The following is an 18,768-nucleotide window of genomic DNA, read 5'->3' as shown; positions in this document are numbered from 1 at the left end:
AAAGGAAAAAATCACAATTCCTTGGGTGCTTCTAAAGGGGAATGCATAGAAGTTCTTGATGTAGTTAGCTTACAAATCATATTAGCTTTGAGGAGATATTTTATCACGTTCTACCTACCTACCCAGTGAAATAGGTTTTGGGTTTGTTCCAAAATCATGTACAGTATATACCATGATGTTACTTGCTGCAGGGCCCAAAGCTTAATTGTTGAGAAGAAATAGCTTACTGCATTTTACTCAAATACATTTTTTGACTATTATTAAATGTAACCATATATGTGTACTCAAAAGCCATCATTGTGTTGAATCAGCATTTTCATTTCTTTTTAAAACATTTTTAATATATTAAGTTCCAGATTGTACATGGCAATAATGGAAAATAGAAAGAAGAGAAGGGCACTCCTAAATGCTGTTTCATCACTTGTATTAAATATTATATATATAATATTTGCCCATTGAAAACATAACAATGAGACGTGTTACTTTTGCAGTTCGTTTTAAATCTAATTACTAGTGGTTTGAATACTGCTGACTATAATGTTAAGAATACAGAGAGAAATTACAGTATAATGTGTGTTATGTTTCACTCTGTTACCTCTGTAGGTTCCTGAAGTTAGGTATCTAAATCAATGTTGAGGCACACTAAACAAGTGGCATGGTTTTCAGGAGTTCTCCCATTGAATGAATGCAAGAATAGGTGCAAGCACCTCTGCAAATCAAGCCAGTTATTTAGGTGCCTAACTTTATTTACCAAAATTTGACATTTTTAGCCTGTATAATTATTAGACAATGACCAGGCAGGGGACTGCTGATGCAGAAGATTGCTAATGAGGCCATCTAGTTTTTCACATTTAGGCCACCACATTTGATACTGCCTTTGGTAGCTTTAGTTTAGAGGCTAAGACTCAGGGCTTGTTTGCAGAAAGTGTGTGTGTGTGTGTGTGAGAGAGAGAGAGGTTTGTTTTTCTTCTCTCTCTCTCTCTCTCTCTCTCTAACATTTAATTAATCTGGAGTTTTATTACTGACTTCAGTGGGAAGAAGTTCAAGCCATGAATGAGCATGGAGGCTAAGTAAACTCCCGCTGAGGAATTCCCTCCAAATCAGAGTTGCATTTTATTGGCAGGACAATGTGGGAAGGGCTATCTCCAGGGCTCTCATTTGGCAGAGAACTCAAGGTGATTCGCTTGGCCTGCCAGGTGTTTCTTCCTTATCTGTCAGGCAAGGCTGTGCAGGTTCTCACAGACAATATGGCCTCAGTGTTCTGTATCAACAAACAAGGATTAGCTTGCTCCTCGGCTCTGTCTTAGGAGGCGCTACAGGTTTGGGAATTCTGGTCCAACATGCAGTTCGTCTCAAAGTATCGCACCTTTCAGGGGACTGGAATACACTGGCATATCACCTCAGCAGGTCCTTTTCCTCTCGCCATGAGTGGTCCCTCCACCTGGAAGTGATCAGCAACATCTTCCAGAGGTGGGGGACTCCCCAACTGGACTTGTTCGCCACGAGGCACAACAGGACTGGTCTTTCTCCCTCCTGGTCATTGCTACAATTCATCTTGGACTATCTACTCCACCTATAGTATCGAGACCTGGCTCTTTTGTCAGTTAAAGGCCACCTCGGCCTTCCATCCTTCAGTGCATGGTAGATCAGTCTTCTCCCACAAGATGGCAATCAGTTTCCTGAAAGGACTGGAGAGGCTCTACCTGCAAGTTGCAATAGGGTCCCCCTCTGGGACATGAACCTGGTGGTGATGAGATTCACTGGTCTGCTCTTCGAGGTGCTGGCTTCCTGTTCTCTGCTGCTTCTCTTGTGGAAAAGTTCCTTTCTGGTGGTGATCACTTTGATAAGAAGGGTCTCTGAGATTAGGGTATTGCCATCAGAATCCCCTTAAACAATGTTCTACAAGGACAATATACAGCTGTGCCCCTTCCAGGTTTCTTACCAAAGGTTCTGTCACAGTTCCACACTAAGGAGAACATCTTTCTACCGGTCTTCTTTCCAAAGCCTCATAAGACCCAACAAGTACTGGCTGCATACCTTGGACGTTAGGCTGATCGTCACCTTCTACTTCAAAAGAATTAAATCTTTTTACAAGTTGACACCGCCCTTTTAGCGGTAGCAGACAGAATGAAAGGTCTGCCGGTCTCGTCCCAGAGAACGTTGTCTTGGATACCCACATACATCAGGTTCTGCTCTGAGCAGGCAAAGCACCACCTCTGACAATCGTGAAGGCCCATACCACGAGGTCGTAGGCTTCACCAGTGGCCTTCCTTGTGCAGGTTCTGATCCTGGACATTTGCAGAACTGCTACTTGGTCTTCGATTCACACCTTCGCCTCCCACTACGCCCATTACACAGCAGGCTCGGGACGATGCCAGCTTCGTGTTGCAGACTGCACGTCTGTGAACTCTGAGTCCATCTTTGGAATACTGTTTTGGGAATTACCTAGCATGGAGCGGACATGAGCAAGCACTCGAAGAAAAAATGGCTACCTACCTTTTGTAACTGTTGTTCTTCAAGATGTGTTGCTCATGCCCCGCACTCCTACCCCTCTGTCAGAGTTGCCAGCAAGAAGGAACTGAGAGTGTGGGGGGCTGTCAGTGCCCCTTTATACCCATGCATAAACGCAGGGCTCAGGGGATGCTAGGACTAGCCCTACAGATACTACTAAGAGAAAAATCTCCAGTAGCTGTATGCATGGGCGCGTGCACACCTAGCTTGGAATGGGCATAAGCAACGCATCCAAAAGAACAACAGTTACGAAAGGCAGGTAACCGTTTTTTCTGTTTATATTTTCCCATTGGTGAGACATGAGTGAGTTCCCAAACATCTGTCCTCTTGAAGATGATGCTCTTGCAAGTGCCGTAGTTGCTGTATGTGAAATCTCTTTGTTTGCATACAGGAGATAGAAGGTATGAATCCCACAGGGCCTACATTTTCCTTTAGTTTCTGGAGTTGACTGATGATTTTTTTCCAAGTAGAGGGAAAATATATTTTGATGTAGGTGCTGCTCCTCTTTTAGGGATAGATCAACATCTGTTCACATTTGGTCATGATTGGTTAAGTAAAGCCTCTTTTCACTAAATCCCAAGGACAGAAATTATTTCAGGCTATACAGAACTTCTTTGCAGTAGATTACCATAAACAGGCAGAAATACTGTGAAATACAAGAAGTGAATGTGATAATAAAACCAAGCTACAGTATATACTAGAGCTGGTCAGGGGTGGGTGAGTGGGTGGGGAGTGTATGTGTGTGAAATTTCAACATGAATTTTTTTTTTCATTTTTATCAAATGTTCTTTGAAAATGTTCAGGTTTTTGTTGAAAACTGAAAATTTTCACATTTCAGTTACTGAAAACCCAAAAATGTTTTTGGTTTGCAATTGTGACCAAAAAAAATTTGAATAAAAACGGACATGTATTGTGAAAATGTCTGTTTTGCTAAAAAAGCCATATTCCATTGAATACTTGTTCAATGGAAAATTTTCAATCAGGTCTATTACATACACAATACAGTACAAGTAAAATGAAAGATCGATTTCTCCTGCTAAATTCTGACAGCAGCAGATACTATTATTAATTTAATAGTAGAAAACGTGGTATTCATAATGTAATGTTCTCTTGTCTATGAATCTTACAATAACTTAAATCACAAACCCTTAATATTTCTGTCTGGCCATTCCAAGCGTTAGGAATTCCTATCAGTGTTTGATCTAAGTGCCTATTTCCTGAATAAATTTTACACTGATAATTGTATATGTGTTGGACACTTTAAATAGACCTCTGTCTGTGAAGGAGACACTTGCTCTGATTTCTAAGCAATCTCCAATGGTTGAAAAGACATTTTATTAGCTCTTTCAGATTTTTCATGTTAGTACAAAACTTGACCTCATTAACTCATACCATCTGTGATCTAGGTGACTTATTCTCTCTTCTCAACAGGGGTTGTTACGTTGGTGGAGGGGACCTAACAAAATATTGCCAATGTTTTTGAGACATTAATCAATTTAATGCTTTCTGTAAGTCTGAAATGTAACTGTATAAAAATCAGCTAGATAAGCAGCAGACATGATTCTGCCTTTACCCTGTCTCCCCCTCAAATCCTTCATCAAGAGTAGAGTTGGTCCTTTAAGAAAAATAGATAAATACATTGTGTTACCATCTGATTAGTAGTAAAATTATCCTTAGCTTCTTTTTATGTGTTTAAAAAACAAAACAAAACAAAACCAAAAAACACCCTGTCACTGCCACTGGAATCCACAGAGGCTCAAAGGTCTGTTACCACAGCTGCTAAACCAATAGGTTTGCTTGTAAAGAACTACCTGATAGCCATGTCACGCTGCATCATCTGGTAATGTCTACAAGGGGTTTCTAGATCAAGCAGAGGTAGATTGTAAGATTTTCATTGGTGGTCTGCTTAACTGTGAAGTAGTTTGATGATAGTTGTTCTGTTACGATAGATTACACGTTATTAAATACATCTTTGAATGCAGATAGTATCTCATGCAGACAGCTCATGGTGTTTTACCAACAAGGGAAAAGATAACACCTTAGTTTAATAATAAAGCATTTTTTAAAAAAATCAGAACATACTATTTAAAGACTACCCTATCACAAAATTGATTTTTTTAAAAAAAAATAGTCACTTTCATAAAGTCCAGGCTCATAGTTTTTTCTCTAACTGTGTTTCTTCCATTGTGAGTTAATATGCATTTTTGCAAAAGCATAACTGTACACCACATTTGCACAGAACTTTAGAGATGATCAGGATTACACCAGCCACATATCATCAAACAACTACAACCCATGCTCGATGGGTACCACACTCTGGAAAAAAGAAATCATCCCTGAACCCCCTTTTCTGGCCTTCAAACAACCCCCCAGCCTCTCCAAGCTCATAATCAGAAGGAAGCTCTCCACAGACCAGGACACACCAACTCAAAGTGGAACCAGACCCTGCCAGAACAACAGATGCAAAACCTACAGACATATCTCCACTGCTACATAATAAACATCCCCCACAAAACACCTCTCAAGATCCATGGATCCTACAACATGTGGTGTACCTCCATCCGGTGCACTAAATGCCCAATAGCAACTAGGTGGGTGAAACCAGACAAACGCTATGCTCTGAAATGAACTTAAACAGGAAATGATAAGCTAAAAACCCCAAATCACATGTGTGTGAACGCTTTTCATAAAACAATCGCTCATCTGACCTATCAGCCCTCATCCTCAAAGAAACAACACTTTCAAAAGAGAAGTGAAGGAGCTTAAATTCATAACGCTGGTAGACACTAAAAAACATGGCCTGAATGGATTTGTGGCTTATTACAATGATCTGTTATCCACTAACAACCCTCCAGCTGCTGTCCCCCATCCTCTTTCCTTGCCTCCCTATGACTGGAGGGGTATTAATGGGCCACTTCACCTTGGCCTCTTAAAATATGTGTTAACTACTTATGCTAAGCATTCTGTTAAGATCCTGTATTCAGCAAGTGACACTTTGAGTTAGTTTCCCAGACATGAAGAAGAACTTTGTGTAATCTTGAAAGCTCTCTCTCTCTCCAACAGAAGTTGGTCCAATAAAAGATATTACCTCACCAACTTTGTCTCTCTAATCAGCCACATCTGACAGTCTTACACAGACGTATTGGAACCAAGAATCAAACTGTAACTTTTACCTAACCACATACTGTTTTGCCCCTGGACTTGACCACTTTATATCCTTACGCTGGTCTAAATTACATTAGTGTGTTCAATTTTACTGCACAAAGTTTAGAAAAGTGGAGATTTGGCCTTAAATTGTGGTTTGTGCCTTTCTACAGCCATTTTACATTCAGTTGGCATAGATGTGAATGTTTACACAGGGGAAAAAGGTGACAGAGAATCAGGCTTTGTGTGCACTAATTGGAGAATGTTCTCTTCCCCCTCCCTCTATGCTTCCATGGGCAGGCAATTTAAGGAACGGTGTTTTCAAAAACACTCAGCTGGTCTAACTCAGCTCCCACTGAAGTCAAGGGAAGGATTGCTATTAACTACAATGGGAGCAGTTAGGCTCTCACATTGCACTTCTGCAGATCCCACCCTAAAACTATAATTCTAATGTATGTGTGGATGGTATACTTAGATGTGTGAACCTGGGCATGTGTGGCCTATACAAGAAAGAGGTGCAAGTGGTGGATGGGGAACTCTGTGTAGAGAGGTTTGGGAGCTGGTGATGATCAGGATTCATAGGCACTGACTCTGTGGGTGCTCTGGGGCTGGAGCACCCCTGGGGAAAAATTAGTGAGTGCTCTGCACCCACTGGCAGCCAAGCTCCCCTCACCTCTGCCCCACCTCCTTCTCCCCTCCCCGAGAGCACTGCGTCCCCGTTCCTCTGCCTACCTCCCAGCATTTCCTGGCCAGCCCCCGCCAGACAGCTGTTTGATGGTGTTAGCAGGCTCCAGTAGGGAGGGGGAGGAGCAGGAATGTGGTGTGCTCAGGGGAAGAGGCGGGGCCAGGGCTGAGATTTGAGGAAGAAGTTACAATAGGGGCAGGGAGGCCGCAGAGTTAGGGTGGGGACTTTGGGGAAAGGGTTGGAATGGAGGCAGGGCAGGGGTGGGAAGAGGCGGGACAGGGGTAGGGCCACATGGAAGGGGTGGAGTGGGGGCAGGTCCAGGGGCAGAGGGAGAGTTGAACACCCAGGAGAAAGTGGGGAAGTCGGTGCCTATGTCAGGATTAACTGCTGAAGTCAATGGAGATACACTGATATAAAATCAATGTAACTAGAAAGACTAGGTCCTAGATTTCTCTGGTATGGTTTACATGCTGCATATGTTAATTGTACTGCCACCTTGTATATGAAATGTATTTGAATTTCAAGAGGCTTTCTGGAAAAACAAACATCGATCTATCTGAAGAGCTTCTTTACTGAAGAGCTAGTATTTTACATGTTCAGTTTTGCTAAACAATTCCCAGTTCCTATGAGGATTTAGAAAATTATTTGGAGACATTTCATACAAAACCACAGCCATAAACCACACTTGTTTATCAGTGGCCCGGGGTTTGAGATTCTTGTTCACAAGCTTTACCTAAACAACACAATAGGTATTAGCCTGGTAGTTTTACCATCAAAATGGAAGAACAAGCAACCATATATGTTAATTTGTATACGGTATGTATTTTCTGTAAGAAAGACATAAGCACCCATACAAGCAAGTATTTCTAATTTTGTGTATTTTCATCCATCATGGTTGTAAGAGACTGGACACATACATCTATTTGATAAATATGACATAAGGGAGGTAGTTTTAAGTATTCGTGCACAGCTCTGAGCTGTAATCTAATAAAAGACATTAATGCAGTTGCTTAGAAGTCAGGGTCATGACCCATGATTCCTTAATTCAAAGACAAAGAAGATTTGCAATTTTGAGACCAGTAATCTTGAGGCATCTGTCTATCAAATCTATCAGTTTAAAAACTAAATGTCTCTAAGTGTTTACTTTGATAAGGCCAAGATTTTCAAAAACAGGAGCCTAAAGTTAGACTGCTAAATCTCATAGCTAGACATCGACCTGATTTTTGCAAACAAGGCTGAGCCCCCACTTGGGCTCCCATTGGCCTCTTTATGTTTTGTAAGAGGAAAGTTTTAAATCCTGTTTCTTTTAGCACAGATGTTTCTATTTATGCCCAATATACTTGAAACATGTAATACTAAATCACTTTGATGTTAATTACATTGTGATTGTCTCATCTCTAATTTATCTAATCAGTACAAAAAATACATAACTTTGCTGCCATGGTTGTTGTAGCTTGGACTCATGCTGCATTCAGACAATCTGGATTTATAACGCTAGCAATCCTAGACTCAAGTGAAGTCAGATTTGTCATCTTCCCAGCGACCTTCTGTTTGTTAATAGTTAGCTATGTTTTCCTTTGCTTTATGTTCTAAATCTTTCCATCTTTTAATTTCTTCAGTGTCTCCATTGTTCTTTCCAATGACACTTATTTTCTTTCCAACTTTTTACTAGTTTTTAATATATTTTTTTTCCCCTGCAGATTTTCTAGAGGGGAGGTTGCATCAAGCGCCATCTTCTTTTTCCACATTATAAATGTTCTCTTCTCCAAATATGTTTCTTGGAATAGAAACTTGATTAGTTTTTTTTTTTCCATAGTGTGATTGGTTTTGTTTTGAAAAAGCAGTTCTTTATACTGTGAGGTCTTCCTCCAAGACAAAAGCTTTTCTTTGACTGCTTGCTCATGTTGATTCCATTCTAGGTGTGCGCGTGCCACATGCACTGTTGTTGGAGACTTTTGCCTTAGTGATATCTGTAGGGTTGGCTGTGGCACCCCCTAGAGTGCCACACTAATGGGTCGGTATATGAGGTGCCACCGGTTCTATGCCCCCTCAGTTCCTTCTGACTGCCTGTGGTGGTTGGTCTGAGCACCTCTCTCCTTTGCCATGCAAGAGGTCAGCCGTTCTTTCCTTTTCGACTTCGTGTTCCAACTGTAAATAGTTTTGTTTATTGTAGATTAGTTAGTAAGTAGCTGTGAAGTACTGTAGTTAGTCAGTTAGGGCATGCCCCAAGCACAGGGTTTTAAGCCCTGCTCTGACTGTTAATGACCCGCACGGCAACTATCTGAAGTGCCTAGGGGAATCCCACATTAAAGAAAAGTAGCGCATCCGTAAGAACTTTCATCCCAGGACACAGAAAGAACGCGACGTTTGTTTGAGGGCCCTCCACATGGAGGCCGCTCTTGACTCCGCCTCAGAGCTGGCCTGGCAAGATGCAACACCCAGCACTTTGGCCTCGGTGTGTAGTGCACCCCTGGCACTGGGCTTTGCCCAGTGCAGACCCGTTCACCAGTGCCCAAGAAGAAGCCAAAGAAGCGAGATCTGGCACCAAGCAAGAAGGACCAAGGGGCATTGGGTAAAGGACCCTGTTCGGAACACCCATCAACGCCGACGCTGCAAGGTGGCACATCCCCAAGGGGACCTCCAACCCCCCTAAGGGATCTGCCACCGACACCAGGGAGCAGTAGGGGAACCCACTGATGGTGAAGTCAATGCGTTCCCAGTTCCCAGAAAGTGAATGACTCTCCCACTGCAGCTGGCACTGCATGCAGCGATGGACCCAGCAAAGGCTCCCTACAAGGTCAAGCCAGCCATGAAAGCCTCCCAGAAGGCGAGTGAATGGCGCTGGTCTCTGGAGCCAAGGCAGAGCCCTTTATCGTTGTGCCCCTGGTCTCCGCATCAGCCTAGGTCACCAGTTCACCACCACAGATCACCAGCACCGTGCTCCCGGTCTCTACCCTCAAGCTGGGCCTCACCCAGAGGGAACCGTTGGTCACTGTATAGTTGGTACCGGTCATCTTCGCGCCGACCCTGTCCGCGCCAACAATCACCATCACCTAGACCATGGGGACGCTCCCCAACACAGTGCAGCTCCCCCTACTCCCGGCATTGGTCTGACTATTTGAGGCACAGGTCACCCATGGCGACAGTTAGCCGCCAAACTCAGGCATCGACGGCCACACCCTGGTCAGACTGGGCTCCTGAGGTTGCATCCACCTCAGCGGTGCTGGTTATGTCGGACTTGGTGCGCGAAGTGCTAGCCAACGCTGAGGTGTAGGGACAGGTGCCCACTCCGAGACCCCCTTCCCCTGGGGGAGATGATGCTCTGGCCCTCCTCCGATGGTTCAGTTGTTGTCCTCGTCTCCAGATGAGGTTGTGGCGGGGCCCTCCTGTTCTAGCCCAACAGATGACTTTAAGGAGCACCAAGCCCTGCTTCAAAGGGTGGCCACTAACTTCAGCCTAGAAGCAGAAGAGATGGCGGAGCATTCAGACACTTCGGTCAATGTGCTCTCCACATCTACCCACACAAAGGTCGTGTTTCTGGTGCATGAGGGGGTCCTAAAGATTGCCAAAACCCTCTGGCAAACCCCATCCTCAATTCCTCCCACTTCCAAGAAGGCTGATTAAAAAGTATTTCATCCCCGCCAAGGGGTTCGAATATTTTATACACTGACCCGCCCCCAGGGTCATTGGTTGTTGGTAGCCAATGAGAAGAACAAGCCAATGGCATTCTAGTTCCATCCCAAAAATAAGGAGGCCAAGAGACTGTACCTTTTCAGGAAGAGAATTTATTCCATGGCCAGTCTCCAGTTCTGAGTTGCAAACCACCAGACTCTTTTGGGGCGATATAATTTTAACCTTTGGGACTCCCTCCATAAGTTTAAGGACTCCCTCCATGACACAGGAGGTGGCCCAAGAGTTTGGGGCCCTTGTTGAGGAGTGTACTGCAGCGGCTCAATACTCTCTCCAGATGGCCTGGGGTGCAGCCGATTCAACGGCCAGTGTGGTTGCCTCAGCAGTGGTCATGAGGTGCAGTTCCTGGCTTCAGACCTCAGGCCTATCCCAGGAGATGCAGTCCTCAATACAAGATCTCCTGTTTGATGGAGCTGAGCCCTTTGCAGAACAAACGGACGCAAGTCTGTACAGTCTGAAGGACACTCGGGCCACCCTCCGTTCCCTGGGGTTAAATACGCCTCAGTCAGCAAGGAAACAATTCCAGCTGCCCCTGCCGCCAAGGCTTTGGCAGGGATCTACAAGGAGAAGGGACACTAGTTTTAGTCACCGCTGCGCAGCCTGTTCCAGTGAAACACCACGGGGGCCAGAAGCGGGCATTTTGAAGGTGCACTTGAGAGTGATGCCCCAGTCAACTGCCTGAATCTGCCCCATATTTTCCTCAGCTGTCTCTATCCCTACCATTCAGCCTGGTTGTGAGTTACCTCGGACTGCTGGGAGTTAGAGACTGTCGCTGGGCCACACCCCCTCCTATCCCTCCTCTTCCCCATCCCTCTTCAGGGACCCTTCTCACGAGCAACTCTTCATTCAGGAGGTAGACAACCTCCTACAGCTGAGGGTGGTGGAGGAGGTCCCTCAGGAAATGAGTGGGAAAGGTTTCTACTCCCACTATTTCCTGATTCCAAAAGCAAAATGGGACCCGAGATCCATTCTGGACCTGCAAGGACTCAACAGGTACCTCAAGAAATTGGAGTTTTGCATGGTTTCACTGGCCTCCATCATCCCCTCCCTGGATCCAGATACTGGTACACCGCTGTCGACTTGAAAGACACTTATTTCCATATCTCTATCATCCAGTGACACAGACGATTACTCGGTTTTATGGTGAGCCAGCGCCATTTCCAGTTCACGGCACTTCCCTTTGGCCTCCCCTCAGCCCTGCAGGTATTTACAAAATAGCTGCTTACCTGAGGCGTCAGGGGTCCAGGTCTATCCTTATCTCGATGATTGGCTCATCAACTGCAGATTGTGGAATCGAGTGCAGAGCAGTCTTGATCTACCTGCCAGGACCTAGGCCTGTTACTGAACGAAAACAAATCACCCTCATACCAGTGCAACAAATAGAATTTATCATGGCGGTCCTGAACTCCACACAGGCTAGGGCCTTCCTTCTGGAGGCCCGTTTCCAAGCCATGTTAGATGTAATCTCCTGTGTAAGTGGTCATCCACTCACCACCATCCACACTAGCCTAAGGTTTCTAGGACACATGGCTGCCTGTACTTACGTGATCCGTCATGCCCAGCTCCACTTCCAACCACTGCAGACATGGTTGGCATCTGTCTACATCCCCAAAAGGCACAACCTGGTAGTCAAGTTGCTGGACTATACCCCATCATCACTGGCGTATCAGTGTTGCAGGGAGTTCCCTTTGCGTCCTCGTCGCTAACTCTCTGGTTTCCGACACCTTGGACCTGGGCTTGGGAGCCTCCCTGAGCGAGCTCAGTACACAAGGCTGCTGGTCAGGGGTTGACCGCTCCCTCCACATAAATGTCAGGAAGCTCAGGGAGGCTCACCTGGTCTGTCAGGCTTTTCAGTCCCACTTACAAGGCAAAGTGGCTTAAATCCTGACCGACAACACCGCCACAATGTTTTATATCAACAAGTAAGGCAGTGCCAGGTCATCAGCCCTCTGGCAGGAATCCCTCTGTCTCTGGGACTTCTGTGTGCAGCATGCCATTCATGTTGTGGCAGCGCACTTCCCCAGCACCAGGAACGTATTGGCAGATTGCCTCAGCAGAGCCTTTTCGTCTCGCCATGCATGGTCACACCATGCTCATTGGCAGGTGTCCTGTCCCATGCGCTCGTTCTGGATATCTGCAGGGCCACCACGTAGTCGTCCATTCATATGTTCACGTCTAACTATGTGCTTACCCAGTAAGCCCGAGACGACGCTGGCTTCGGTAGAGCAGTATTACAAGCTGTACATCTGTGAACTCCGAGTCCACTTCCAGGGATAATATTTGAGAGTCACCTAGAATGGAATTGACATGAGCAAGTACTCAAAAAAGAAAAAACCGGTTACCTACCTTTCATAACTGTTGTTCTTTGAGATGTGTTGCTTGTCTCCATCCCATTACCTGCCTTCCTGCCCCTCTGTCAGAGTTGCTGGCAAGAAACAACTGAGAGGGCATATGGCCGGCACCATCTGATATACAATCAAGAGGGCACCACGGCTGACCCTACGGATACTGCTAAGGCAAGAGTCTCCAACAACTGTGCACGTGGGCGTGTGCAAACCTAGAATGGAATGGATATGAGCACCCATCTTGAAGAACAACAATTACGAAATGGTTTTCTCCTTTGCAGAGAAATTAAAGGCTACAATTCTATTCTGATTTACACATGCAACCCCACTGATGTCTCTATAAAAGGGGTGTGTGTGGAAGATAGGGAACTGAGGGGAGAGAGAGAGGTACAGGGGTTTGTGTAAAGCAGGAGTAAGTCTCCTGATGTGGATTTATACTGATTTAAAACTGATCTAAGAAAGAAGATTAGAACTGTGATATCTTTAGTATGTTTCCTGTACTACGTATGTGAATTGAAATTTATATGTATAAAAGAGTGCAAGGTAGCCCCTCTGCAGTCAGCCAGGACTTCTCAAGGGGTAATATGAATAGGAGCCTAAGTAAATTAATATAATATAAAAAGAGTAAACTGAAAGCTCCTTATGGTTGTGAGTTCAGCCCATTGCTATGTCCCCTGTGTGTGGAGTCCTAACTTCCAGCGAAATTCTTGCCCTTTTCTTCCCCAAACTGCCCAGCCACTCCTATTGCCCTTGAGCACCTGTAAAATGGGCAGGACAAGCTGTGATAGCATCAACACTCCACTGACTGGGAACTAGGTAGGTTCCCTGCCCTGACAGAGAGGCAACAAGTAAAGCAGGTAGAATTTACACTATTTAAGGAATTTACACTATTTAAGAATTTAAGAATGTTTTGGCACATCAGTGATTGCCATTGGGTATTTATAGGCCACAGAGATATATAGACTGTTTACTGTGTTTTATTTTGAGTTTCTGTGGAATAACCTACATGGAGCACAGAATTCATTTTCAGAGAGTTTACAGAAAATGTGGTTTCCATTAACCACAATACAAAACCAATTAAGGGCGTGTTATGGAAACCTGCTTTTCATATGGTTTATCCATAAGCTTCCCCGAAAATTACAGGACCTAGTCTGTGAAGTCGCTACTCAGTCCGGCAAAATTCCCATTGACGTAAGAACTTCAGGACTGGACACGCTTTTTTTTTTTTTTTTTTTTTAAAGCTCATTGTTTGTGAGGAAATGGGTATGTTTTCTTGTATGTTGAAAATCATGCAAGCCACAAAAGTAAGATAATGATTTAAAAAAGCCACAAAGCATATAAACTATGTGTGAAAGCACTATCCTTCACAGCGCACTTATCTAGTCACTGGTTGCACAGACTGAGCTACTAGCAGGATTTGTGCTGTATACCACATTGTGATTTGTTTTCTCTCTCAGTTTATGTGCACTGAAAATTAAAATCCTGGAGAAATATTTCTCAGTAAGGGCAAAACTTGTTACATGCTTGAAGTTAAGCATGTGCTCTGGTGCTTTGCTGGTTGGGGCCAGACTGCACAGCACCTGACGGGAATACACTATACAAATAAGCCATCTATTCCCTGCATACTAGAGGTAGGGATTCAACAGTTGGAGGGGCTTCAGTACTTCTGTGACTCCATCACCTAAGTTTGGAGGACTGATTCTTCTCCTTACTTCCCTGGATCTGAGTGTATCTCCCAAAATGAACTAATGCTGTATGATTTGTTAAACCAAACTGCAACACTTTCTCCTCCTTAGCTGCCAGTAACAGGAATTACATTCTCCACTCTGAAAAATATTTGGACAGAAACATTATCTAAATCTCTATGAACTGTACAGGCAGTTATGTTACTTACAGCATTAGTAGTTTCAAACTCCCTCTGGGCACACTACAGACTGCTAAGCAGGCTGATTTATTCTCCTGGACTCCATTTATTTTTTAAATAGTTGTACTTAGTTTTAAAATTCAGTGTAAGTTCCTAAATAAATGCCATGTGCTATATAAATATACATTTATCTCTATGTACTTATGTGAGGGAAGATGTCTATTTAGGTCTAGGTATTGTTTTTTTTAGAGGGGAGAACAGATGTGTGTGTTTGTGCCCACATATACAAAGACTGTAAGCTCCAGAGACCGTGCAAAACTGCATGATAAAGGATTGAAAAAATGTGGGGAATTTGCCATTTTATTTCAGGAAAAAAGTGTATCCTTTGGCTATACTTCAATAAGCTCTATTTTTTCATTAAATACCAATACTACACTATGATTTTTGGAGTTGTTTTTAAAAAGATGCAAAGATTTGTTGCATAGTTTTCAAATTGAAACTAAATTCTTGTTGTTCTTCCACCACAATGCATTTTAACCATGGATGAGTCTCACGGGACAAAAAAAAAAAGCATTGCAGAACAGGCTTATGTCAGAACAACTCTACCTTCTCTCACTAGGCTATTTAAACATTTAAAGTGACAGATCTTTAACATGTTTCTTCAATGCTCTTTAAGGACAAATTCCATGCTTGATGATGTGGGCCAGCACAATATATCACTTTTAACCCTAAACAGCAGCTACACAGGGACTGTAGGCAGAGCAGTCACCCTGGATGCTTGTGTCAAAATCAGATCCCGACTCAGTTGTTGTGTAGATGCGTCATCGTAACATAGTTGTTTAAGTACAAACAAAAGATAAACCAAAAGTCTCATAAAATACCTTGGTAACTTTCCAGAAATAACTCACTAAACCAAATAGGGTGAAATCCTACTCCTATAGAACTCAATAGCAAAACTCCCATTGGTTTCAATGGGACAAAAATGTCACCCCAAATCTCTTAATATAGAAGGCCTGATTCTCGACTCCATTACAATAGCTTTCTGCCACTGATTTCTGTGGAACTGTACAACTACAGTAACAGCGTGATGAATGAGGCCTAGGAACTCTGAGTTTGTCAGAGACTGAACGCTTGAGTAGTGTTTAAGTGACTTTTCCTACTCCTTAAATGACACTTTGTGTATTGCACAACTTCAGCTATGAAGTCACAACAATGACTTCGTATTACTGGGTTACATAGAATTTGTATTCACTTCCTACTTACTGATATTTTATCATTTACTTTCTTTATTGTTTTAATTCAGAACACAAAATCTGATAGTTTTGTTTTCTCAAATCCACAGATTTTGAAATTGAAACAATATGAAATTTTGGGCCAAACAGAAACCTCGCATGAAAGTGAATGACTAGTAGTAATTTGACTTTGAAAGGCCCTTTGTGTATTTAAAGCATTAAAAATGAGCATTGACTGTAAATGCAATGCCATTTTTATTCATTCATTCATTCACTTGTTTTTTCTGTTATGCTTTTGGACTACTGTAAATGAAGGACTTATGTCTTCCCATATAAGGCCTTCGATTAAGTTAAGTTTGGGAAGGTTGTAAAGGGCTTTCTAACTATATAAGCAGTTCTTGATATATGTCCTTTAAATGATTTATTCCAGTTAGATTATTGCAACCGTTACAAATAATCATGGGCTATAGTAGCCACTAACCAATAGTTCCAGTGAAAATACAGATGACTTGATGATTCTGTACTTTTTTGGGAGAGCTTGTGATGAATAAGTGATTAGCCTTCTGTCACCAACTTTTTAAGATGCTTTTTTTTCCACTACCTACTCCCCAGAAAAATGTGGATGGAAATCCTGAGATTCTAATAGATAACTCACTTATCTTTATGCTTTAGCCTTTCATAGAGGGGAAAGGAAAGGACATTGGGATTTTGTTTTTGTACCTTTCACATTATGAAAAACAGACCCCCAAAACTGCTGTGTTTGAAAGACTGAAACAGATAATTAATTCATAATGGGTGTTGAAGTGGAAACTGTCAGGCCACAGCTTTCCCAGCTTTCACTTAATCATTTGAAACTCATTTTCTGTTGTTTTCACTGACTGCAATCCCTTAGAGAGAATATAAAACTTGCACCATCCAGCATGGAATTCCACTCACTTAATGACTTGCGCTCTGTGTTAACTCACTTTCACTCACTGTTGTCATTGCTTACAGGAAAAGCCATACCAGTGCTCTGAGTGCAACAAGGCTTTCAGTCAGAAGCGAGGCCTGGATGAGCACATGAGGACCCATACTGGAGAGAAACCGTTCCAGTGCGATGTGAGTTGAGCTTTCCCTTTTTCTTCTTGAATTCAACCCAGGAGTCAGACTTTATCTTCCATGAGAGTATTGGCCTATATGTATTTTCACTTTACAGTTATGTGTAACAGCATAAACTTACGCTGTTTTATGGTCTTTGATTGCTTAACTAATGAGATATCACTGAATTAATTTTATGTAGCCTCTTTGTTCATCATTGCACACACTTATTTTATGGCTTCTATCCCTAAAAAGTTGTTTGCACCATTCTTAATGCAATTTGGATGTTGTGCAGTGCAAATTCATTATCATTTGAGGCATACCTTTTGTTCATTTATAAGGTCTTGACAAGTTAATAGCTGGAGATTAGCCTGGATGGGAATATCATTTACTATATTACAGTGGAATCTGAATGTCTATAATATATATTTTCCATATAATGGTTGCTGAATAACTGGAGTGCAAATTCAGAATTTCCAGTTTCTCCTGATCAAAATCTGAATTGAAACTGATTTTACTTTGGCGTGTGGTCACCTTGTTAAATGATCTCTAAAAGTTATGCATCTTCGGTAATGGCTGGAGTGCAGTTATATATTTTTATCATATATCACTAGCATGCTCTTTGCGATCTGTAACATCCCATCTTATAAATGGTGTAGAGTCCCTGTGTGTGGAGTTTGCAGAGAGAGTGCTGTATTGCTCAACTTTTGAAAATTGATAGTCATCTAAATGGTTGGAATATTCTTTGGAAGGGTTTTATGCTGAAGTACTAAATGCCTGGATTTAATAAAGTTCGTTACTCAGTGGTTTTAAAAAAGCACGCAACATTAATTCTGTGGTTTTTATCCTTTTGTGAATAATTCACAAACAGATCATGACTTTTATAAATGTATTCCTTATTCTAAAGTGCTCAACAAATAGTTTGTGAGCAAATTTCAGATGACTCAGAACTAGATATGGGAGCTGTGCGATAGCTCACCAAAGAGCTTCCCTACATGGTGCGTTAGTCCACACCAGAGGAGTGTAAATTCCAGTGAATACTAGAGTGTTGTGTGTTAACTGGCCTGTGTGGAGCCTACTAGTGTGCACTCAAAGTTCTCTAGCGCATGTTAACATAGTCCCATTTCAAACACTACTACTGTAATGCACGCTAGGGAACTTTGAGTGCACACCAGCATGGTCCACATGGGCCAGTTAGTGTGCGACATGCTAGTGCAGACTAGAATTTACACCCTTCTGGAGTGGACTAAAGCATTGTGTCAACAAGCCCTCAGTCACAAGGATCTGTTTGCTGATTAGAATGATCTGGCCTTTACAAAGTACTTCTGATTTCCTTTCATCAGTAAATAAATACACTTTGATTCTTGATTAAAAGGATTTCCACCACCATGCCTGAAATTAACTCTCCATAAACTTGGACACTGATGGGTGCTTGGGACAGAGCCTCACGCTCTGGTTGACAACTCCAAAATAGATGAGTTAGGCCCCATCAAGCTGAAGATCTCCTTCATGTCCCAAGCAATGAGTGAGTTGGAGAAAGGGAAGAAGCCCTCCAACAGTAGTAATAAATGTTTGAGGGCTTCACCATCTCTGGCTAGCAGTCAGGAACAGGAGCACTTCCAACTCCTGGTCCCCTTCTGCAGTAGTGGTCAGGGTAAGAGAGCACCCCCCCCCAATGATCACAGGGCTTTAAATAAAAGTTGTGCTTTGAGTGTTGGGAGTTTCTCACCCTAAACTCCGTGACTGGGCAATGCATAGGGGTTATTTCAGGGTTAAAGTGAGGATAACTCCCATGGGGATGTACAGACCCTATGTGGAGAGAGAATTTGTGGTACCCAGGAAATAAAGAGCTCATTTACATGAGCTTTAACCCATAGCCACTCCTCAGCTCCCTGATGTGGTGATTCCCCCCATTTTTAGCCCTGATTTGGTCAGGTCTTGCCCCTTGTATGTACTGGCCCAGCACAGAGACAGCATGTGGGACTTGCTGCGGTTTGTGTGCTCAGAGACTGTGTATTTTGGTCTGGATGATACTGTTATTCTGTAAGACAAAATCCTTATAGAATTGTGGGGAAAATTATAAGAGCCATGGTGTTCACTAACCAATTTTGAAACCGTAGTATGATCTTATTAAATATACAGAAACAGAAGTGAGTCCATGTTGAGTACAAAAATATTTTCTGGGCCACCACAGTTTGCATTAACAGCAACATCTCAAGT

The 18,768-nt window shown here is 42.9% G+C and overlaps 1 protein-coding gene across 2 annotated transcripts in view; it reads left to right on the top strand.

Annotated features, from left to right (window-relative positions):
• The window catches only part of PRDM5 (PR/SET domain 5), a 138,219-nt gene that overhangs the window by 105,964 nt on the left and 13,487 nt on the right, over positions 1-18,768 (top strand). For both annotated transcript variants that reach the window (XM_078852476.1, XM_078852475.1), the window contains one exon: positions 16,465-16,569. In XM_078852476.1, coding sequence (XP_078708602.1) covers positions 16,465-16,569 — 105 coding nt within the window. The remainder of the gene's footprint in view (positions 1-16,464; positions 16,570-18,768) is intronic.

Source organism: Lepidochelys kempii, chromosome 4, assembly GCF_965140285.1.
Source record: "Lepidochelys kempii isolate rLepKem1 chromosome 4, rLepKem1.hap1, whole genome shotgun sequence".
NCBI lineage: Eukaryota > Metazoa > Chordata > Testudines > Cheloniidae > Lepidochelys > Lepidochelys kempii.
Note: the sequence above shows the minus strand (reverse complement) of the source record. Positions and strands in the feature narration are given on the sequence as shown.